The 25,332-nt window shown below is 45.7% G+C and overlaps 1 protein-coding gene across 3 annotated transcripts in view; it reads right to left on the reverse strand.

Annotated features, from left to right (window-relative positions):
• The window catches only part of syt1a (synaptotagmin Ia), a 604,743-nt gene that overhangs the window by 320,996 nt on the left and 258,415 nt on the right, over window positions 1–25,332 (reverse strand). For all 3 annotated transcript variants that reach the window (XM_072552044.1, XM_072552043.1, XM_072552045.1), the window contains one exon: window positions 24,789–24,831. In XM_072552044.1, coding sequence (XP_072408145.1) covers window positions 24,789–24,831 — 43 coding nt within the window. The remainder of the gene's footprint in view (window positions 1–24,788; window positions 24,832–25,332) is intronic.

The raw sequence follows: 25,332 nt of genomic DNA on the forward strand, positions 1-25,332 counted from the left end.
TCCATGGTTTTGGGCTTCCCCGGTAGGTTTTGGAATGTATCCCTCATGGTTCTGAGGGGTCTACTGTATTCTGAAGGGGGTGCAGGAGTAGAGGGAGCTGGAGGTATTTGTGTACAGATCATGGAAGGTGGTGGCAGGACAGGGGGAGAGAGCACATAGTGCCCTCAGCTTTATTAACAGGGGCATAGAGTATAAAGGCATGGAGGTGATGTTGTACATTTGTTTGACCCCAGCTGGAGTATTGTGTACAGCTGTGGGTGCCACATTGTTAGAAAGGTGTGAATGTGTTGGAGAGAGTGCAGAGTGATTTACAGGAATGGTTCCAGGGATCAGAAACATCAGTGATGAGGATAGACTGGAGAAGTTGGGACTGTTCTCCATGGAATGATGAAAGCTGAGGTTTAAAGGTTTTCAAAGTCATGAGCGGGCTGCCTAAAGTGGATAGGAAAAGGTTTCAGCTCACAAAAGAAACAAGAATGAGAAGGGATTAGATTTGAAGTCACATACAAAGAAAGCGGGGGATGATGGGACAGAAAACTTTTCTATTCAGTGAGTATTTTGTCTCCAAAATGGTGGAGGAGTAGGTGCTGAGCTGGAGCTAACGCGCTCTGTCCAGCAAGCACAGACCTGCAGCATGGTCTCGGACCCCCAGACCCCGGCCTCAGTGTGGACACAGACCCCAGACTCCTACCTGCAGCATGGTCTCGGACCCTCAGACCCCGGCCTCAGTGTGAACATAGACCCCAGACCCCTACCTGCAGCATGGTCTTGGACCCCCAGACGCTGGCCTCAGTGTGGACTCAGGCCCACAGCCTCGAGGTGAAGCCTGGAATGGTCTGGGTTGGAAGGATTGAACTCCTATTTCTCAATTTTTCTTATTTATTGCTGAACTTTTTTCTTCATGAACACAATTTTCTTTGTTCTATTTCTTTTCTTGAAGAATTTGTAAGTTAGAAGCTGTATCTAGGTTCCTTTGTACCGAAGATGGTGCTGTAAGTGGTGACTTGTAGATGTTTCACTGTACTCCTGTGAGTAGGTGTGATAATAAAGCCATTTCTTGTATTTAGAGTCACAGTCATAGAGATGTACATCATGGAAATGGACCCTTCAGTCCAACCCGTCCATGCCAAACAGATATCCTAAACTAATCTATCCCCATTTGCCAGCACGTGGCCCACATCCTTCCAAATCCTTCCTATTCATATACACATCCAAATACCTTTTAAATTTTGCAATTGTAACAGCCTCCACCACTTCCTCTGGCAGCTCATTCCATACACGTACCACCCTCTGCAAGAAAAAGTTGCCCCTTAGGTCCTTTTATATCTTTCCCCTCTCATCCTGAACCTATATCCTCTAGTTCTGGACTACCCTTATCTATTAGACCTTATCTATTTATCCTATCCATGCTTCCCATAATTTTATAAATCTCTATAAGGTCACCCCTCAGCCTCCGACACTCCAGGGAAAACAGCCCCAGCCTGTTCAGCCTCTCCCTATAGCTCAAATCCTCCAACCCTGGCAACATCCTTGTAAATCTTTTCTGAACCCTTTCAAGTTTCACAACATCTTTCCAGTTGGAAGGAGACCAGAATTGCACGCAATATTCCAACAGTGGACTAACCAATGTCCTGTACAGTCGCAACATGACCTCCCAACTCCTGTACTCAATACTCTGACCAATAAAGGAAAGCATACCAAACGCCTTCTTCACTATCCTATCGACCTGCGACTCCACTTTCAAGAAATTATGAACCTGCACTCCAAGGTCTTTTTGTTCAGCAAGACTCCCTAGGGCCTTACCGTTAAGTGTATAAGCCCTGCCCTGAGTTAGGAATGAAATTCCCTGCTTGGGCAAGTGGTGGAGGTAGTTTTCATTAAGGCATTCAAGAGATGTATTGGATTTTGTTTGGGGGTTGGAATGGAGTGCAGGGATGTGGAGAAAAAGCAGGAGATTGGCAGGTGATAAAAGAGCTGGTGCAGACATGATAGGCCGAATGGCCTCCTTGTGCGTGGTAATTCATTCTGTGACTCAGTGATATAGTCACATTTATGGATGCATAATGAATGCAGAAGGTTTATTGTTGTTGATTAAGAGTGCAGGCAGTGTGTATGAGATTATTAGCTCTGACGATGGACTGAAGGTTCAAACAAGGAGCTACATTCATTTTTTTCCCAATAAACAGGGTTCAAAGTAATTAGAATTGCACTGAGAGAACTTGGTGGATATTGGTAAACTGGCAGGATCACTAGTCAATGGTGTACAGAGTGATAGGGATAGGCTGGGTAAAAGGTATTGAACTATTTGACCATGATGGGATGCAATAATGGGATAGGCTTGATGGGATGAATGGACATCTCCTGCTCCCATGTTCGCCTGCTAAAAACCCAAATCCATCCATTTAAACCCTGGGAAGATCTCATTCTGGTGACAGACTGGATGCACGGAGAAAAAAAGTGAGTCAAAGTCCGAAGAGGTAAGTTCTGTGGGGAAGGAATAATGGGTCAGCCTGGGCAGTTCATAGAACATAGAATATTACAATGCGATACAGGCTCTTCGGCCCTCGATGTTGCGCCGGCCTGTGAAATTAATCTGATTCCCATCTAACCTACACCATTCCATTATTATCCACATGTATGTCCAATGCCCATTTAAATCCCCTTAATGTCGGTGAACGTACTACTGTTGCACGCAAGCCATTCCACGCCCCTACAACTCTCTGAATAAAGAAACTAGCCCTGACATCTGTCCTATATCTATCACCCCTCAATTTAAAGCTATGTCTCCTTGTGTTAGCCTTCAACATCTGAGGAAAAAGACTCTCACTATCTACCCTATCTAACCCTCTATTTATCTTTAGATCAGATTCCCTACAGTGTGGAAACAGTCCCTTTGGCCCAACCAGTCTGCACCGACCCTCCGAAGAGTAACCCACCCAGACCCATTTCCCTCTGAATAATGCACCTAACACTATGGGCAATTTAGCATGGCCAATTCACCTAATCTGTCCGTCTTTGGACTGTGGAAGGAAATGGGAGCACCCAGAGGAAACCCACGCAGACACGGGGAGAATGTGCAAACTCCACACAGACAGTCACCCGAGACCGAAATCGAACCTGGGACCCTGGTGCTGTGAGGATCTGGGACCACTGAGCCACCGCTCTGCACTTATATGTCTCCATTAACTACTTCTCAACCTTCTTCTCTCTAATGAAAACAACCTCAGTTCCCTTAGCCTTTCTGTGTGAGACCTTCCCTCCATATCAGGCAACATCAGAGTAAATCTCCTCTGAACCCTTTCCAAAGCTTCCACATCCTTCCTATAATGCAGTGACCAGAACGGTACAGCATACCCTAGGTGCGGTTGCACCAGTGTCTTGTACAGCTGAAGCATGACCTCATGGCTCTGAAACTCAATCCCCCTACCAATAAACCCCAACACACCATATACCTTCTTAACAACCCTATTAACCTGGGTGGCAACTTTCAGGGATTTATGCACCTGGTCACTGAGATCTCTCTGTTCATCTACACTGCCATTAGTCCAGTACTCTGCAATCCTGTTACTTCTTCCAAAGTGAGCTACGTCACACTTTTCCACATTAAACTCAATTTGCCTCTTCTCAGCCCAGGTCTCCATCTTATCTATGCCCCTCTGTAACCTACAATATCCTTCGGCACAATCCACAACTCTGTCTAACTTAGTGTCTTCCCCAAATTTACTAACCTATCCTTCTATGCCCACATCCAGATCATTTATGAAAATGACAAACAGCAGTGGCCCTAAAACAAATCCTTGTGGCACACCACTGGTAACTGAGCTCCAGGATAAATATTTTCCATCAACTACCACCCTCTGTCTTCTTTCCGCTAGCCAATTTCTGATCCAAACCGCTAACTCACCCTCAATCCTGTGCATCTGTATTTTGTACAACAGCCTACCGTGTGAAACCTTATTAAACGCCTTACTGAAGTCCATATACACCACATCAAACGCTTTACCTTCATCCATCTGTGTGGTCACCTTCTCGAAGAACTCAGTAAGGTTAGTGAGACACCACCTACCCTTCACAAAACCGTGTTGACTATCCGTCATCAAATTAATCCTTTCCAAATGATTATAAATCCTGCCTCTTGTAATCTTTTCCAACACCTTACCCACAAGTGAAGTAAGGCTCACTGGTCTATAATTTCCAGGGTACTGTCTACTCCCCTTCTTGAACAAGGGGACAACATTTGCTATCCTCCAGTCTTCTGGCACTATTCCTGTCGACAATGATGACATAAAGATCAAAGCCAAAGGCTCTGCAATCTCCTCCCTGGCTTCCCAGAGAATCTGAGGATAAATCCCATCCAGCCCAGGGGACTTATCTATTTTCAGATCTTCCAAAATTGCTAACACCTCTTCTTTGTCAACCGCAATCCCATCTAATCTTGTAGCCTGTATCTCCATATTATCACTAACATTGCCCTTTTCGAATGTGAATACTGAAGAAAAATATTCATTCAGCGCTTCCCCTATGTCCTCAGATTCCACCCACAACTTCCCACTCCTGTCTTTGACTGGCTCTTCAGTTTGTGGATTCTGGGAAGAAGATAGAAGAGGGCTTTTTGGGGTTTGGAGACTGAGATTGGAGGCATTGGGGCTGAGGAGAAATCCCCAGATAAAATGAGATTAGTGACTGTTGTGGGCACAACAGCCTGATGTTCAGTGGTGGGTCACAGTCCACTCCCCACATCTCCCCACCCACAACCCCACGACCTCTTCCTCTGCAGCCGTTGGAGGTGTAACACCTGTCTATTTATCTCCTCCCTCCTCAGTATCCAAGGGCCCAAACACACCTTCCAGGTGAAGCAGCACTTTACCTGCACTCCCCACAATCTAGTGCTCTCAAAGTGCTCTCCTCTACACTGGGGAAACAAAGCAGAGACTGAGTGGCCATTTCCCAGACCATCTACATTCTGTCTGTCAGCATGGCCCTGAGCTTCCAGTACCTGCCACTTCAACATTCCTGTTCTCCTGCCAATATCTCTGTCTCCAGCGAAGCTCAGTGCAAGCTGGAAGAATAACACCTCATTTTTCACTTGGGAACCTTGAAGCCTTCTTGAATCATGGAATCCCTAGTGTGGAAGCAGGCCATTCAGCCCACTGAGTCCATTCTGACCCTCCAAAGGGCATACCCACCCAGACCCATCCTATTCCTGTGACCCTGCATTTCCCACGGCTAATCCATGGAGTCTGAGCATCCCCAGACATTATGGAACAAATTTCCATGGCCAATCTATCCTGACCTGCACATCTCTGGACAGTGGGAAAAAGCTGGAGCACCCGGAGGAAACCCAAGCAGTCACAAGGAGAATGTGCAGACTCCACACAGACAGTCACCTGAGGATGAAATCAAACCCAGGTCCCTGGCGCCGTGAGGCAGCAGTGCTAACCACTGCCCCATCCCATTATTAGGCTCAATAACTTTAGGGCCTGGGAACCTTCTCCTAAGTCCTTTATCCACACTCCCCCGAGCCCTGACATGACTTTGGCTCCTTTCAGTACAGTCAATTAATTTTCACCGACACATTATCAATGTTCTCTCGTTCCTGGCTTACCATCAACCATCTTCTTGTCTGCTGAACTTTCTTGAATCTTTTTGGACTCTGTCTGCAAGTATCCGCTCGTTCCTTTTCCCCAGCCCTACCTTCCCCATTAATACCACCTTTTCCTAGCTACTACCAGTTCTGAAGAAGGGCCACGAGACTCAAAGCATTAACTCTTTTTTCTCTCCACAGATGCTGCCAGCCCTGCTGAGTTGCTTCTGCAATTTCTGGTTTTGTTTCAGACTTCCAGCATCTGCAGTTATTTATCTTATTTTAATAAAAAAAAACACTGTTGATGGTCAGGGAAACATCCATCTGGTTCACTAATATCCTTTAGGAACGTGAGTTAAGTGCACAGAGGCTGGTATCCTGTCACCAAGTCACCCTTTATTTACCTGTGCACAGTAACACTGGCTCAGCTCACAGCCAGCTCACAGCCAGTCCTTGAGCTGAAGGGATTCTAACTCCACTGTTTATATTGCATTCTTTCCACATACTGAGCCCAGTCTGCAACAGCAAGATCAAATGAGCCAAGCTTCCCACATCAAAGCAAGATGCCAGAAATGTCCCCTGGTTATCCTGGTCAGCCGGGGCTTTCCTGATTGGTCCAGCTTACCATCCCCAAACAACGACCTCGTAGCCACTGGGATCCACCTGGTTCCAATCACTACAGAAGGAATCTGCCATCCTCACCCAGTCTGGCCTACGTGTGACTCCAGACCCACAGTAATGTGGTTGTTAACTGCCCTCTGGGCAATTAGGGATGGGCAATAAATGCTGCCTAGCCAGTGATGCCCTTAACCTGTAAATCAATTTAAGAAGTGACCTATACCCAGGCTGCTGACACTGTACCAATCTCTAAAGGAGTCATGATGTGGAGGTGCTGATGTTGGCCTGGGTTGGACAAAGTTAAAAATCACACAACACCGGGTTATAGTCCAACAGGTTTATTTGGAAGCACTAGCTTTTGGAGTGCTGCTCCATCATCAGGTGGTTTGCTATAAATTCTGTGCCTTACAATTATGTCCTCCACAAGCACCTGATGAAGGAGCAGCGCTCCGAAAGCTAGTGCTTCCAAGTAGACCTATTGGACTATAACCTGATGTTGTGTGATTGTTTCCTCTAAAGGTAGGTAAAAACAATGACTGCAGATGCTGGAAACCATTCTCTGGATTAGAGTGGTGCTGGAAAAGCACAGCAGTTCAGGCAGCACCCGGGGAGCAGGAAAACCGATGTTTCGGGCAAAAGCCCTTCATCAGGAATACAGGCAGAGAGCCTAAAGGGTGGAGAGATAAATGAGAGGAGGGTGGGGGTGGGGAGAAAGTAGCATAGAGTACAATAGGTGAGTGGGGGAGGGGATGAAGGTGATAGGTCAGGGAGGAGGGTGGGGGAAGGTAGCAAAGAGTACAATGGGTGAGTGGGGGTGGGGATGAAGGTGATAGGTCAGAGAGGAGGGTGGAGTGGATAGGTGGAAAAGAATATAGGCCGGTAGGACAGGTTATGGGGACAGTTTGGAACTGGGGTAAGGTGGGGGAAGGGGAAATGAGGAAACTGCTGAAGTCCACATTGATGCCCTGGGGTTGAAGTGTTCTGAGGCGGAAGATGAGGCGTTCTTCCTCCAGGCGTCTGGTGGAGAGGGAGCGGCGGTGAAGGAGGCCCAGGACCTCCATGTCCTCGGCAGAGTGGGAGGGGGAGTTGAAATGTTGGGCCACGGGGCGGTGTGGTTGATTGGTGCAGGTGTCCCGGAGATGTTCCCTAAAGCGCTCTGCTAGGAGGCGCCCAGTCTCCCCAATGTAGAGGAGACCGAATCGGGAGCAACGGATACAATAAATGATATTGATGGATGCGCAGGTAAAACTTTGATGGATGTGGAAGGCTCCTTTAGGGCCTTGGATAGAGGTGAGGGAGGAGGTGTGGGCACAGGTTTTACAGTTCCTGCGGTGGCAGGGGAAGGTGCCAGGATGGGAGGGAGGGTTGTAGGGGGGCGTGGACCTGATCAGGTAGTCATGGAGAGAACGGTCTTTGCGGAAGGTGGAAAGGGGTGGGGAGGGAAATATATCCCTGGTGGTGGGGTCTTTTTGGAGGTGGCGGAAATATCGGCGGATGATTTGGTTTATGCGATGGTTGGTAGGGTGGAAGGTGAGCACTGGGGGGTTCTGTCCTTGTTACAGTTGAAGGGGTGGGGTCTGAAGGCGGAGGTGCAGGATGTGGACGAGATGTGTTGGAGGGCATCTTTAACCATGTGGGGAGGGAAATTGCAGTCTCTAAAGAAGGAGGCCATCTAGTGTGTTCTATGGTGAAACTGGTCCCCCTGGGAGCAGATACGGCAGAGGCAGAGGAATTGGGAATACGGGATGGCATTTTTGTGGGAGGTAGGGTGGGAATAGGTGTATCCAGGTAGCTGTGGGAGTCGGTGGGTTTGTAAAAAATGTCATTGTCAAGTCGGTCGTCATTAATGGAGATGGAGAGGTCCAGGAAGGGGAGGGAGGTGTCAGAGATGGTCCAGGTAAATTATAGGTCAGGGTGGAATGTGTTGGTGAAGTTGATGAATTGCTCAACCTCCTCATGGGAGCACGAGGTGGCGCCAATGCAGTCATCAATGTAGCGGAGGAAGAGTTGGGGAGTGGTGCCAGTGTAATTACAGAAGATGGACTGTTCTATGTAGCTAACAAAGAGACAGGCATAGCTGGGGCCCATACGGGTGCCCATGGCTACCCCTTTGGTCTGGAGGAAGTGGGAGGATTCGAAGGATAAATTGTTAAGGGTGAGGACCAGTTCGGCCAAACGAATGAGAGTGTCGGTGGAAGGGTACTGTTGGGGACGTCGGGAGAGGAAGAAACGGAGGGCTTGGAGGCCCTGGTCATGGCGGATGGAGGTGTAGAGGGATTGGATATCCATGGTGAAAATGAGGCGTTGGGGACTGAGGAAACGGAAGTCTTGGAGGAGGTGGAGGGCCTGGGTGGTGTCTCAAACGTATGAGGGTTAGTAAAGATGCAGTGATGTTACACAAAGTCAGTTCCACGTTTCTCAGGTTCAGTAATGGCACTGTAACAGAAAATCTGTTCAAAATAGATGTTGCAGCAAAAATAGACTCAGCGAAGCACTGAGATTTCTCAAACAACTGGACAGAACAGTAAAGTTCACTCATGAAGAATGACAGTCTGTGCACATTGCAATGTTAGCAGGGGTTCATTTGCTCGCTACACAGGGCTGGGTTCATGAAGACAATCTCCCGCTGGGAGACAGCTCCAACAGCATTCGTTTACAAAATCTACTTCCACAAACATGCAAAATATGAAATTACATTCCGGAATTCTGACAGGAGCTGGGAATGCAGGAGCACGGACTGAAGAGGGGGGTAATTCTCTGATCAATGCTCTCTGCTCTGTGTGGGGAGCTCAGAAGAGAGTGAAGGTAATCTTAGCACGTACAATCCCTCAGCAAGGCAATTGAAAATCTAATCCATAATGAATATTGATTTTGCTTCTGGAATTCCCTCAAAACGTACCATATCTGTGACAGGCCACTTAAAACAGGATCCACACAGTGTTCTTAACAATCACCCAGTGATCGATTGTACACAAATGCTCTGAGAATCAATCCTATTTCTGTAGTTTTGATAGTTAAGGGGTAACTTTACAGACCAAACTTCCATTGCAGAGTCTTGCTTTTCTGTACGCTGACAGTTCAATTTACAGCTTAAAAGCCCGATTATTAAGCCGGCTTCCTTCCCCAACCGTAGCATTGTTCATTTCTGCCCTTGCCTCAGATCTGCTGCTGCTCAAACACTCATGAATTCTGTTATAATCACAAAAATTGTGCATTCGCATGTTCTCTTCACTGACCTTACAACCTGGGCTCAAAAATCTCTGCTGTCGGTGTCCTAATTCACATGAACCTCCATTCACACTTCACCAGCGTTTAGAGGCTGAAACTGGCTCACAGTCTAGAACATAGAACATTACAGCACAGTACAGGCCCTTCGACCCTTGATGTTGTGCTGACCTTTTATCCTATTCTGAGATCAGATGAACCATGTACCCTTCATTGTACAATCTTCCATGTGCCTATCCAAGTGTCACTTAAATGTCCCTAATGTATCTGACTCTACCACCACCAGTGGCAGTGCATTCCCTGCACCCTTCACTCGCCGTGTGAAAAATCTCCCTCTGACATCTCCCCTAAACCTGCCTCCAATCACCTTAAAATTATGCACGCTCATGATAGACAATTCCACCAACCTTAGTGTCATCCGTAAATTTACTAACCCATCCTTCTACACCCTCATCCAGGTAATTTATAAAAATGACAAACAGCAGTGGACCCAAAACAGATCCATGCGGTGCACCACTAGTAATTTAACTCCAGGATGAATATTTCCCATTAACCACCACCCTCTGTCTTCTTTCAGCTAGCCAATTTCTGATCCAAACCACTAAATCACCCTCAATCATATTCCTCCATATTTTGTACAATAACTTACTGTGGGGAACCTTATCAAACACCTTACTGAAATCCATATTCACCACATCAACCGCTTTACCCTCATCCACCTATCTGGTCACCATCTCAAAGAACTCAATAAGGTTTGTGAGACACGACCTACCCTTCACAAAACCACGTTGACTATCTCTAATCAACTTATTCCTTTCTAGATGATTATAAATCCTGCCTCTTATAATCCTTTCCAACACTTTACCCACAACCGAAGTAAGGCTTATTGGTCTATAATTACCAGGGTTGTCTCTACTCCCCTTCTTGAACAAGGGGACAACATTTGCTATCCTCCAGTCTTCTGGCACTCTTCCTGTAGACAATGACAACATAAAGATCAAAGCTGAAGGCTTGGCAATCTCCTCCCTGGCTTTCAGAGAATCCTAGGATAAATCCCATCTGGCCCAGGGGACTTAGCTATTCCACTTTCCAGAGTTGCTAACACCTCCTCCTTTTTGAAGATCTTTCTACCTCCTTTCAGGGGTGGCACCTACACAACTCACAGCGATAGGGAATTCCAGGCAGTCACTCCGCTCTGAGAGAAGTAATTCCTTCACATCCCTATTTTAAATGAGTGCCCCCTGATTCTGGAATTAACTCCCCTCATCTGACAGTCCCCTAATTGTGGAAACAGCATCTCAACATTGACCCTGTCAAGCCCCCTCAGAAACTTGTCAGTTTCAATTCGATCACCCTTCGTTCTCCTAAACCCTAATGAACGAAGGTGCAGCCTATTGAACTGTTCTTGATAACGCGATCCTTTCGTGTAAGGAAGCAACCAAGTGAATCTCCTTTGAACAGCCTGCAATGCCAGTATATCCTTTCTTAAATGCAGGGACTAAACCTGTACACAGTACTCCAGCTATGGCCTCACCAACACACTGTCCAGCTGGAACATGACTTTCCCGCTTTTAAAGCTAACATTCCATTTGCCTTCACTCGCTGCACCAGCATGCTATTCTGTATATCATGCACAAGAACTCTCAGATCCCTTTTCAGTTTTTTTTATTTGTTTATTTATTTTGTGGGATGTGGACAATGCTGGCCTAGAAAAAATTTATTCCCTGTCCCTAGTTGCCCCTTGAGAAGGTGGGGGTGAGCTGCCTTCTTGAACTGCTGTAGTCCCTATGCTGTGGGTTGACCCACAATGCCCTTAGGGAGGGAATTCCAGGATTTTGACCCAGAGATAGTGAAGGAACAGCGTTTTACATCCAAGTCAGGATGGTGATTGGCTTGGCGGGGAACTTGCAAGGGGTGGTGTTCCCATGTATCTGCTGTCCTTGCCCTTCTAGATGGACATGGTGGTGGGTTTGGAAGGTGCTGTCTAAAGATCTTTGGTGAATCTTTTAGATACCGGATATAGTCGAGTAAAAGTCGATTGCCTGTAAAGGCTGATCCCCTTATGACCCAAAAAAATAACAACATTCTCATATACCTCATGTAACAGTCAACCCTAGTTTTTTAGGGCTATTTCCTGGTCTTATATGTAGCCTTAAAGGGCATGATTTGCAGATTTTTGATTTAAATGCAATACCTACGTCATCACATTTACTTGCAAATATGAAATATGCACCAGTATATACTGTATTTGCACCAGTATATACGGTCATTGCACAACACAATTTTCAAATCATTAAATTGAATGTTGATATACATATTTGTTTATTTGTGTAATATTGACAGACATATATTTGACCTGTGCATGCAAATATCTACCTTATGGCAACCCATGCTAAGGTGTCTCTCACTGCAAGTCAAAACAGGCACACCTCCACCTTGTCTTCACGCTCTTGCCTCAGTTGCATACAGCTGTGCTCCTGAACTTATTGTAAAACTCCCCCAAAGATTTCTGACAAAATGGAATCACGAAGAAACAAGTGTACAGCACAGTTTAAATGAAAAGTTATTAAAGTTGCAGAGAAGAACATCGATAGTGTAGCTGTAAAGGAGTTTTGTGTTTCTGAAAAACTTGTCTGAGATTGGAGGAGATAAGCCATACAGTTAAAGGCTATGTCAACAATCGAGGAAAGCTGAACATAGAACCTAGAACATTACAGCGCAGTACAGGCCCTTCGGCCCTCGGTGTTGCACCGCCCTGTCATATTAACCCGAAGCCCATCCCATCTACACTATTCCATGTACGTCCATATGCCTGTCCAATGATGACTTAAATGCACTTAAAGTTGGCGAATCTGCTACCGTTCCATACCTTTTACTACTCTCTGAGTAAAGAAACTACCTCTGACATCTGTCTTATACCTATCTCCCCTCACTTTAAAGTTGTGTCCCCTCGTGTTTGCCATTCACATACTTGGAAATAGTGGCCACAACTAGAGGAAAAGATTGCTGACTGGGTAATTCAGAGTCATCAGAACAGAAGCTCAGGGACTCGACAAAAACAAAGCAAAAAAAGATGGATTCAGTGATTTCAAAGCCAGTGCTGGATGGTGCAGTAGGTTTATGAAAAGGTACGATTTAGTGTTTAGACAGATAACCAAGATTGCCCAGTATCTACCTGCAGAAATGAATGTCCAGTTAATTGGGTTCCATCATTTTGTAATGAGAAGCCAGAAGTAAGTAGGTTGAGGCTCTCATGAATCAGCAATATGGACAAAACCCCAATGAACTTTGATATGGTGGGGAACAGAACTGTGGGCAAGAGTGGAGCAAAAAACAGTTTTACTTAGGACTATTGGTCATGAAAGGGGTCGATTCACTGTGGTACTTGGTTCTATGGCAGACGGAACAAAGTTAAAGCCTATGGTGATTTTTAAGCAGAAAGTTCTGCCCGAACAGAAATTTCTGAAAGGCATTGTTGTCCTCGTCCATGAAAAAGGGTGGATGGGTGAAGGTGGCTACAAAACTTGGATTAGGGAGGTCTGGAATATGCCACCAGGTGGACTTAGAAAGGAAGAAAGTTTACTGGTTTGGGATATGTTCAGATCACACAGAGTGAAAAATGTTATCAGTGAACCTTGAGCTAACTTTGACATTGCAATGATTCCTGGAGGTTTTACAGGCATAGTGCAGCCATTGGGTGTTAGCATCAATAAAGGACTCAGTACCGGAAGAAATGGAACACTTGGATGCAAGAAGGGGAAAAACGCTTCACAAAGGGTGGCAACATGCGTGCTCCATGACTTGCAACTGTCTGTGAGTGGATTGTTGAGTCCTGGAAGGAGATGAAAACTGAAATTATTGTGAAAGCCTTCAAAAACAAATGTGAAATTTCTAATGCTTTAGGTGGGATGGAGGATGACTATTATTGGACAGATGGAAGTGATGACAAATCAATTGATGATCCCCTTGAGAGTGCAGATGAAGATGATCCATATGACAATATGCTTGACCCAGGCGACTGGAATGAATTAAAAGCAAATTACTGCGGATGCTGGAATCTGAAACCAAAAGAGAAAATGCTGGAAAATCTCAGCAGGTCTGGCAGCATCTGTAAGGAGAGAAAAGAGCTGACGTTTCGAGTCTAACTGACTCATTGGCAAAGCTCTTAGCAAAGGGTCAGTTAGACTTGAAACGTCAGCTCTTTTCTCTCCTTACAGATGCTGCCAGACCTGCTGAGATTTTCCAGCATTTTCTCTTTTCGACTGGAATGAATTATTCAGTGGTGCACCTGATGAGGACAGTGAATTTGAAGGATTCTGTTGGACGTTTGCATGTAACTTCTGCTTTAAGGAGCTAGACCGTAATATTTGTGACATAAGGTGAGAAGAGTATTTTGCTGTGTATATCGGTTTTTTGATGTAAAGTGTTTACTGTATATTATTAACAGTTTCATGCAGTCCTTTTTTAAATAAAATACTGTCAGTCTTTTTTTTTTGTTTTTGCTACTCCTGTGCTTTTGTTTCATGAATTGTGTGTCGTACAAATAGATGGCACTGGTCAGGCTGAGCTGTATTTGTTTACAATATGGGGGCGCTATCATTGTAAACTCAACAGTACTTGGTAAATTCCAGAACGTAATTCATTAGGCATCCTGACCATCTGCTGGTATACCTATTAACATCTGTACATATGTGTAGACCTACATGCACTTTATGGTACTGCGAACTGGAATAAGGTATGACAGTACTGTTCTACTGAAGCAGGCAGAATGGAGACAGTTATTAGATTAGGTTCGATACCTTACAGTGTGGAAACAGGCCCTTCATAGATATCATAGATAAATATTCAATAATGGCCATATATCGTTTTCCCTTGATGTTTATTATTTTATACAGAGATCTGGCTCTTGGTTGTCCATTTTTTGACTCAGACCAAGCATGAAGTTCATCCCCTTGAAAACAATACCTCACGTAATAGTCACCCCCCTAATTTCAGCTTTAAAAAAATCTACAAAGTTTGACTGTTGCATGAGTTATGTACGGTAGTATGCACTGCTGCTACTGAGCATTGGTGGGGAGGGAGTGGATGTTTGTGGATGTGGTACGTAACAAGCAGCTGCTTTGTCCTGGATTGTGTAAAACTTCCTGAATGTTGTTGGAGCTGCATCCGTCCAGGCAAGTGGGGAGTATTCCATCACACTTCTGGCTTGTGCCTTGTGGAATGTGGACAAGCTTTTGGAAATCAGGAAGTGAGTTACTCGCTGCAGTGTTCCCAGTGTCTGACCTGCTCCCGTAGTTACTGTATTTATATGATGAATCCAGTTGAGTTTCTGGTCAATTATAACATAGAACATAGAACATAGAACAGTACAGCACAGAACAGGCCCTTCAGCCCACGATGTTCTGCCGACCATTGATCCTCATGTAAGGTAAACCTAATGTATGAACCCTCAAATTTCTGTGACCATATGCATGTCCAGCAGTTTCTTAAATATCCCCAATGACCTGGCTTCCACAACTGCTGCTGGCAACGCATTCCATGTTCTCACAACTCTCTGCGTAAAGAATCAGCTTCTGACATCCCCTCTATACTTTCTGCCAAACAGCTTAAAACTATGACCCCTCACGTTAACAATTTCTGCCCTGGCAATAAGTCTCTGGCTATCAACTCTATCTATGCCTCTCATTATCTTGTACACCTCAATTAGGTCCCCTCTCTTCCTTCTTTTTTTCCAATGAAAAAAGTCCGAGCTCAGTCAACCTCTCTTCGTAAGGTAAGCCCTCCATTCCAGGAGAAAGTGAGGACTGCAGATGCTGGAGATCAGAGCTGAAGATGTGTTGCTGGAAAAGCGCAGCAGGTCAGGCAGCATCCAAGGACCAGGGGAATTGACGTTTCGGGCATGAGCCTGAAGAAGGGCTTTTGCCCGAAACGTCGATTCGCCTGCTCCTTGGATGCTGCCTGACCTGCTGCGCTTTTCCAGCAACGCAATTTCAAGCCCTCCATTCCAGGCAGCATCCTGGTAAACCTCCTCTGAATCCTCTCCAAAGCATCCACATCTTTCCTATAATAGGGCGACCAGAACTGGACGCAGTATTCCGAGTGCGGTCTAACCAAAGTTTTATAGAGCTGCAACAAGATCTCACGGCTCTTAAACTCAATCCCCCTGTTAATGAAAGCCAAAACACCATATGCTTTCTTAACAACCCTGTCCACTTGGGTGGCCATTTTAAGGGATCTATGTACCTGCACACCAAGATCCCTCTATTCCTCCACACTGCCAAGAATCCTATCTTTAATCCTGTACACAAACTTTCAAGTTCGACCTTCCAAATTGCATCACATCGCATTTATCCAGGTTCAACTCCATCTGCCACCTCTCAGCCCATCTTTGCATCCTGTCAATGTCCCGCTGCAGCCTACAACAGCCCTCTATATGGTCAACGACACCTCCAACCTTTGTGTTGTCTGCAAACTTGCTAACCCATCCTTCAATCTCCTTATCCAAGTCATTAGTAAAAATTACAAAGAGTAGAGGCCCAAGGACAGAGCCCTGTGGAACACCACTCACCACAGACTTCCAGGCAGAATACTTTCCTTTCACTACCACTCGCTGTCTTCTGTCAACCAGCCAATTCTGTATCCAGACAGCTAAGTTCCCCTTTATCCCATTCCTCTTGACCTTCTGAATGAGCCTACCATGGGGAACCTTATCAAATGCCTTGCTGAAGTCCATATACACCACATCCACTGCTCGGCCCTCATCAACTTGTCTAGTAACATCCTCAAAGAACTCAATAAGATTTGTGAGGCATGACCTGCCCCTCACAAAGCCATGCTGACTGCATTTAATCAAGCCATGCTCTTCCAGATGGTCATAAATCCTATCCCTCAGAATCCTTTCTAACATCTTGCAGATGACAGACGTGAGACTGACTGGTCTGTAATTGCCGGGGATTTCCCTATTTCCTTTTTTGAAGAGAGGAATTACATTTGCCTCTCTCCAGTCCTCAGGTACGAATCCAGTGGAGAGTGAGGATGCAAAGATCTTCGCAAGCGGCGAAGCAATCACATTTCTCGTTTCCCAAAGCAGCCGAGGACAAATCTGGTCTGGCCCTGGCGACTTGTCAATCTGAATGTTTGTCAAAGTTTTCAACACATCAGCTTCCTCAATCTCTATCCGTTCCAGCATGCTTACCTGCTCCTCAATGGTTCCATTCACTACAAAGTCCTTTTCTTTAGTAAAGACAGAAGCAAAAAACTCATTTAGGGATTCCCCTACCTCCTCAGACTCTATACACAAGTTCCCTATGCTATCTCTGATCGGCCCTACTCTTTCTTTGATCATTCTCTTATTCCTCACATACATATAAAATGCCTTTGGATTCTCCCTAATCCTTCCTGCCAAGCCTTTATCGTGCCCCCTCCTGGCTCTCCTCAGACCATTTTTGAGCTCCTTCCTCACCTGCCTGTAATCCTCTAGAGCTGAGCAAGACCCTTGCTTCCTCCACCTTATGTAAGTTGCCTTCTTTCTTTTGACGAGAAGCTCCTCTGCTCTTGTCATCCAAGGTTCCTTTATCTTACCCTTTCTTGCCTGTTTCAGAGGGACATATTTATGCATCACTCACAACAACTGTTCCTTAAACAGTCTCCACATGTCTATAGTGCCCTTTCCATGGAACAATTGCTCCCAGTCCATGCTTCCCAACTCATGTCTGATAGTATCATAGTTTCCTTTTCCCCAATTAAATATCCTCCCATTGTGCCTGCTTCTCTCCTTCTCCATAGCTATGTAGAATGTGAGGCAGTTGTGGTCACTATCACCACCAGTATACAGCTCAGGTTCCCACCCCCCTGCCAAACTAGTTTAAACCCTCCTGAACCACTGGAGCAAACCTTCCACCCAGGACATTGGTCCCCTTCCAGTTCAGGTGCAACCTGTCCTTCATGTACACGTCCCACTTGACTGATCCATATCTTTGTCAGATTCCTTATATTCTCATCACAACATGCCCTCTCATCTGTTTTCATACCATCAGTAAATCTGGATACACTGCACTCTGCCCCTCCTCCAAATCATTCACACCGATAATAAATATTTGTGGTCCTAGGACTGCCACACTTCAATAACTTTCTCTTCCCACTAACTTCACTCTTTCTAACCTGAGAAAGACCCATTCATCCTGACTCTGTGTGTTAACCAATCCTCTCTCCATGCTAATACATTACTCCCAACACCATGTGCTCCGACCTTGTCCCATTACATTATATGATACCTTATCAAGCACCTTCTGGTAATCCAGATGTACAACAGCGACTACTTCTCCTGTACTCAATTTGTCAAGTCCTCTGTTTTAGAATTCACATCTCAGCTTTGAACTCTGCATTTGAGTCCACCTTTAGCATTACAATCCTCAGACTCACACTCTCTTCCGCATCCCAGAATCAATTCCTCCCACAATAGCAACTGTGCCTTCAGCTTCTTCCACGTTCAGCTCTGAAATTTCTCTCTGGTTCTCATCTGTTCCTCTCCCTTACATAAGATGCTCCATAAAAACATCCCGGTCCTAACCTTCCCTGAGGTAGGAAGATACAATATTGGAGCAGAGTAGACCATTCGGCCCCTTGAACAGATTCCTCCATTCGACAAGACCCAGGGCTAATTTGTTGATCTTTGATATTCCACATTCCCACTTACCCCTGATTACTTTTGATTGCCCTCCACTGCTTTCTGAATCAGAGAAGCCCTTGATTACACAACCAGTGGTCACAGGATATGGGGGAGATCATTGAGGAAGTGAGGAAAGATGTCTTTACTCAAGAGGGTGGTGAGCTTGTGGAATTCTCTACCACAAATGGCTGTGGAGGGCAACCCACTGAATATATATCGAGAGACTGATAATTTTTTAAATATTAAAGGCATCAAGGTGCATATAGAGAAAGCAGGAACATGGCATTGAGATAGAGGATCAGTCATGAGTAGACTGTATAGTAGAGCAGGTTTGAAGGGCTGAATGGCTTCCACCTGCTCCTAGTTTCTATGTTTCTTTCGTGAGCTCTTTCAACACAAAGACTTTAACTGCTGTCACATTTTAACCACATCACATTGCAGTTGCTTTCTGAAAGTTGGAAGAGATATAGATAAGGTAAATGGCAGGTGTTGTCCCTAGGGTGGGGGTGAGGGGGTTTAAGACTGGGGGCATATTGTTAAGATGAAAGGAGAAAGATTTTAAAAAGACATGAGGGGCAATGTTTTTACACCGAGAATGGCTCGTGTTTGGAATGAACTTCCAGAGGATGTGGTGTTTGCGTGGGGAAGTTACAATTTGGATAAGTACAATTTGAATAGCAAAGGTTTGGAGGGATATGGTCCAGGAGCAAGCAGGAGGGATTAGTTCAGTTTGGGATTGTGGTCAGCATGAACTGGTTGGACCGAAGGGTCTGTTTCTGTGCTGTCTGACTCTATGAAAGCGATTTGGAATTGTGCAATATGATGTACACAGCTGTAGGGAGGTCCCAAAAACACTTTTCAAGTAATTTAATCCTCTTCGTTGCTGTTATAATGTTGAACATGGAAACCGGTTTGTGCTCAGCAAACTGTGATAGAAAAGGAAAGTGACAAAGAACAGATAATCTATTGTTTTTAAGTGATGCTGGTTGAGTAATCATTTGTATGCACCAGAAAGGACAGGTTTGGTTTATTGCTTCATCTGAACCACAGCAGTCCATCAATCATTACTGCAATGTACTGTCAGGACAGGATTTGTTCCAGTTTCTAGCATGGCTCCTAAATCTTTTGACTTTAAGGTGAAAGAACTGCCCACTCAGCCAGAGCTATCCCTATGATTAGAGATCACTTCCATTAGATAGAACTTGAAGATCTATTATTCGCAAAAAGCTTTATGTGTAAGTGTGCAGGGAGGGGTTTGCATCCTAGCCCCTAATCTTTTCCCACTAATGATTAAGAAGAGATAAAGCCAAGCACAGATCCACTCTGGATGCATCAGGAGATGATGGTAATCACTTTAATACAGGGTTGTGTGGTTATCTTACTGTCTGCATCTGTCTAAACAGCATCTCAGAAAGCTTACAGTGAATGGAATGTGAATAATGGGGGAGAGCACGGCAACATGATTGTTTCATTCTGTTAAGTGAGAGGTGTGTTGCTGAGATTTATAACAGGGATTTAGCTAAGGGGATTAGGGGATGAATGGGTGACACTCTTCTACAACGAAAGGCAAAGAAGCAATTGTTTGACTGGAATCCATTGTCTGAACTGTGTGTTTCACAGGTTTTAATGAGGGCCACATGGGAACAAGGAGAAGGTTAACAGGAGATCTGATAGAATCATTTGAAATCATTTTTTACCTGGACCGTCTCAGACTCCTCCCTCCCCTTCCTAGACCTCTCCATTTCTATCTTGGGCGACCGACTCAACACGGACATTTACTATAAACCGACTGACTCCCACAGCTACCTAGACTACATCACCTCCCATCCTGCCCCCTGTAAAAACGCCATTCCATATTCCCAATTCCTTCGTCTCTGCCGCATCTGCTCCCAGGAGGACCAGTTCCAAAACCGTACAACCCAGATGGCTTCCTTCTTCAAAGACCGCAATTTCCCCCCCAGACGTGATCGACGATGCTCTCCACCGCATCTCCTCCACTTCCCGCTCCTCCGCCCTTGAGCCCCGCCCCTCCAATCACCACCAGGACAGAACCCCACTGGTCCTCACCTACCATCTCACCAACCTCCAGATACATCGTATCATCCGTTGTCATTTCCGCCACCTCCAAACGGACCCCACCACCAGGGATATATTTCCCTCCCCTCCCCTATCAGTATTCCGAAAAGACCACTCCCTCTGTGACTCCCTTGTCAGGACCACACCCCCCACCAAACCAACCTCCACTCCTGGCACCTTCCCCTGCAACCGCAAGAAATGCAAAACTTGCGCCCACACCTCCCCCCTTACTTCCCTCCAAGGCCCCAAGGGATCCTTCCATATCTACCACAAATTCACCTGCACCTCCACACACATCATTTACTGCATCCACTGCACCCAATGTGGCCTCCTCTATATTGGGGAGACAGGCCGCCTACTTGCGGAACGTTTTAGAGAACACCTCTGGGACACCCGCACCAACCAACCCAACCACCCCGTGGCTCAACACTTCAACTCCCCCTCCCACTCCACCATGGGCATGCAGGTCCTTGGACTCCTCCATCTCCAGACCATAGCAACACGATGCCTGGAGGAAGAGCGCCTCATCTTCCGCCGAGGAACCCTCCAACCACAAGGGATGAATGCAGATTTCTCCAGTTTCCTCATTTCCCCTCCCCCCACCTCGAACTCAGCACCACCTTCCTAACCTGCAATCTTCTTCCTGACCTCTCCGCCCCCACCCCCACTCCGGCCTATCACCCTCACCTTAACCTCCTTCCGCCTATCACATTTCCAACGCTCCTCCCCCAAGTCCCTCCTCCCTACCTTTTATCTTCGCCTCCTTGGCACACTTTCCTCATTCCTGAAGAAGGGCTCATTCCCGAAACGTTGATGCTCCTGCTCCTTGGTTGCTGCCTGACCTGTTGCGCTTTTCCAGCAACACATTTTCAACTTCATTTGAAACCATGAATGGCTTTGATCGAGTGAGCTGGGTGCAATATTTTTGCGCTGCCAGCTTGAGAATAGAGATTTCAGCTGCTCAACGAGGAGGGGAAGTGGGGAGATATTCTGCTGCACAGTGACTTGATCAGGTCTGCAACGTGAGGTCTGAGAGGGCACTGAAAACAGATTCAATGATAACTTTCAAAAGGAAAGTGGGTCAGTATGTGAATTGGAAACATTGCTCAGGGCTATGGGGTAAAAAGCTGGGAAGTGGCACTAATTTGAGACCTAGTACAGTCATAATGGGCCAAATGGCCTGTCACCATGCTGTGTCATACTGTTAAACATCACACAACACCAGGTTATAGTCCAGCAGGGTTATTTGGAAGCACTGTTGGACTATAACCTGGTATTGTGTGATTTTTAACTTTGTCTGCTCCAGTCCAATACCGGTTCCTCCAAGTCGTGTCATACTGTGATAGTGTGTCCATAAAGTGAACAGCAACATCACTGAATTTATGCCTCTCTGGTCAGTCTATCAGTATTTATGAGGGTCAATTAGGTCAGTTGTCAGGGTTACAGTGCAAAGCGATGCAAATAGTGTGAGTTCAATTCCTACACTGGTTAAGAGCACTGTGGGGGTCTCTACATCTCAATCTCCCTCCTCCCATGACATGCTCCTCAGGTTAAACTACCACAAGTTATCCCTCTGTAATGTGACAGCAGCCCTCTGGGACTAAGGCAAATTTACCTTTCTAGTCATAGAGTCATAGGGATGTACAGCACAGAATCAGAGCCATTAGTCCAACTTGTCAATACCAACCAGGTATCCCGGCCTATTTTAACCATTTGCCAGCACTTGGCCCATATCCCTCCAAACCCTTCCTATTCATATACCCATCCAGATGCCTTTTAAATTTTGTAATTGTACCAACCTCCACCACTTCCTCTGGCAACTCATTCCATACACATACCACCCTCTATGTGAAAACGTTACCCTCTAGGTCTCTTTTATATCTTTCCCCTCTTACCATAAACCTATGCCCTCTAGTTCTGGACTCTCCGACCCCAGGAAAAAGACCTTGTCTATTTACCCTATCCATACCCATCATGATTTTATAAACCTCTATAAGGTCACCCTTCAGTTTCTGACGCTCCAGGGAAAACAGCCCCAGCCTGTTCAGCCTCTCCCTGTAGCTCAAAACCTCCAACCCTGGCAACATCCTTGTAAATCTTTTCTGAACCCCTTCAAGTTTCACAACATCTTTCCGATAGGAAGGAGACCAGAATTGCATGCAGTATTCCAAAAGTGGCCTAACCAAAGTCCTGTACAGCCGCAACATGACCGCCCAACTCTTGTACTCAATACTCTGCTCTTGAAGATATATTCACATGGTACCCACAGTGTATCACAGCATATGACTTTTTCATTATTCATGGGATGTGGGTGTCTCTAGCTGGGCCAGTCTTTATTGCCCATCCCTAGTTACCCCTTGAGAAGGTGGGGGTGAGCTGCCTTCTTGAACCGCTGCAGTCCACGTGCTGTAGGTAGACCCACAATGCCCTTAGGGAGGGAATTCCAGGATTCTGACTTAGTGACACTGAAGGAATGGTGATATATTTCCAAGTCATTATGCTGAATGGCTTGGAGGGGAAGTTGATGTCCAGGGCTGTCCCTCTCCCCTCCCCTCTGGAATCCAGCTCTTTTGTCCATGTTTGACCCAAGGCTGTAATGAGGTCAGGAGCTGAGTGACCCTGGGGGGAGCCCAAACTGGGTGTCACTGAGCAGGTTATTGCTGAGCAGGTGCTGCTTGATTGCACCTTACTGATGATTGAGAGTAATTGGCTGAGTTGGATATATCCTGCTTTTTGTGTACAGGACATACTTGAGCAATTTTCCTCATTATGGGGTAGATGCCAGTGTTGTAACTGCACTGGAACAGCTTGGTAAGGGGTGTAGCTTCACACTCCTGAATTGTCAAGTCTCAGAATCTGTCTTAACTTGGACCACTTGAAGCATGAGAAGCTGATGGATGGCAAGTGGCTCAGTGGTTAGCACAACTACCTAACAGCACCAAGGATCCAGGTTCAATTCCTACCTCAGGTGACTGTGTGGAGTTTGTATCTTCTCCCCGTGTCTGTGTGGGCTTCCTCTCACAGTCTAAAGATGTGCAGGTTAGGGTGGATTAACCATGGGAAATGCAGTGTTACAGGATAGGATGCTCTGTGGAGGGACAGTATGGAAACAATGGGCTGAATGACCTGCTTCCACATTGTAGGAATTCTATGATTCATGCTGCGCTGTATCACACCACAGTTTAATTTTAACTTTTACCATGACACTTAGAAATTCCTGTGAGTGTACACCCAAACACCTCATTTACTGTGTCCGTTGCCCTTGATGTGGTCTCCTCTACACTGGGGAGACAGGACGCCAACTCGCGGAACATTTCAAGGAACTTCTCTGTGACACACACACCAAACAATCCCACCGCCCTGTGGCCAACCACGTCAACCCCCCCTTTCACTCTGCCAAGGACATGCAAGTCCTGGGTCTCCTCCATCACCAAATCCAAGTCCCTGATGCCTGGAGGAAGAACGTCTCTTTTTCTGCCTTGGGACCCTCCAACCACACAGCATCAATGTTGATTTCTCTATTTCCAAATCTCCCCCAACCCCCCCCACCTGCCCCCATCATCCCAGATCCAAGCCTCCGAATCAGCACTGCCCTCTTGAACTGTCCAACCTTCCCAGCTATCCACTCCACCCTCCACTCAACCCTATCACCATCACCCCCCCCACCTGCAACTACCTATTGCACTCTCAGCCCTCCATCCCCCTCTCATTTATCTCTCAGTCCTCTTGGCCCACAAGCCACATTCCTGATGAAGGGCTTATGCTCAAAACATCAATTTTCCTGCACCTCAGGTGCTCCCTGACCTGCTGTGCTTTTCCAGCATCACACTTCTCATCTCTGATCTCTAGCATCTGCAGTCCTCATTTTCTCTTGTAATGTCAGTAGATAACAGCCATCTGTCATAAAAATCTGTTGAATCTTTCAATACCACATTATCCGTACCTAATTTCTCATGTTCAAAGGGAAAATGTGAGCATTGCTGCATCTGATAAAATGTAGTGCTGAGGAAAAGCACTCATCAACCCTGACCAACACTGTATTTCATTTTATCCACAAACCGAGTGCACAAACAATTCCATCATCACACCACTCCAATAAGAGAACCTTTCTGCCTGGGCATCTAGGTCAGTGATCGGTCTCTGCTCCAGACCTCTTTATCAGATTGACTCCCCATGAAGCCTTCAGATCATGTATCAATCTCAGTGGCAATCTCTAGGGCTTGGTCAGAAGACAGAGACATTAATTCCAAGAACCACAGAGAAGAGTTATTTGATTCAGCAAATTGTTGTGGTCTACAATTCAAATGCAGAATTACAGGATTGGTACAGGACAGAAGGAGGCCATTCAGCCCATCATGCCTACACCAGTTCTATTCCTGAGATCCAATCTCCTGCCTTTTCCCCACATCCCTGCACCATTTCTATCCAATAAAACATGCAATGTCCTACTGAATGCCCCAATTCCCAGACACAAGAACAATTTTGATGGGAGGAGTGGGACAAATCAGACAGCTCTTATTGACCTTGAACAAGGCAAGGCACTATATTATTCTATGGTTGTTAGTCAAGTTCTCCTTTTACAATTCACTGATGTAACAGAATTCACTTTCTACTTACAGTGATGTTTTCAATAGTTTTCTTATCTTCTTTCCACCTCAACCTATTTTAAAAAAACAAGAACATTTCAAATATTATGGATACAACTGGGAAAGCTTTATGATTCAATGGTCACTACATTTAAGAGAAGATGATTTGCTGAGGGCCCTCTTGTACCATGTAACATTGCTCAACAACCATAATACCGTAGGAAATAGGAACAGGAGTAAGCCATTTGGCCCCTTGAGCCTGCTCTGCCATTCATTAGGATTCCAGCTGACCAGCCATTCTTTATGTCCACTTTGCTGCCCCTTCCCTTTGATTCTCCGACTGATCAAGAATTTTATCGATCTCAGCCTTAAAACCACACAAGGACTCTACCTACACAGCTCTCAGTGGCAAGGAGTTCCAAAACTCTCAATCCTCTGAGAGAAGGAATTCTGCCTCATCTCACTTTTAAATTGTCACCTTTTAATTCTGATTCTATGTTCTCTGATCCTGGACTCTCCCATGTCGGGATAAGCCTGGGTATGACACTACACTGTAAGCCTAGTCTTACTTCCCT

Source organism: Chiloscyllium punctatum, chromosome 32, assembly GCF_047496795.1.
Source record: "Chiloscyllium punctatum isolate Juve2018m chromosome 32, sChiPun1.3, whole genome shotgun sequence".
Classification (NCBI taxonomy): domain Eukaryota; kingdom Metazoa; phylum Chordata; class Chondrichthyes; order Orectolobiformes; family Hemiscylliidae; genus Chiloscyllium; species Chiloscyllium punctatum.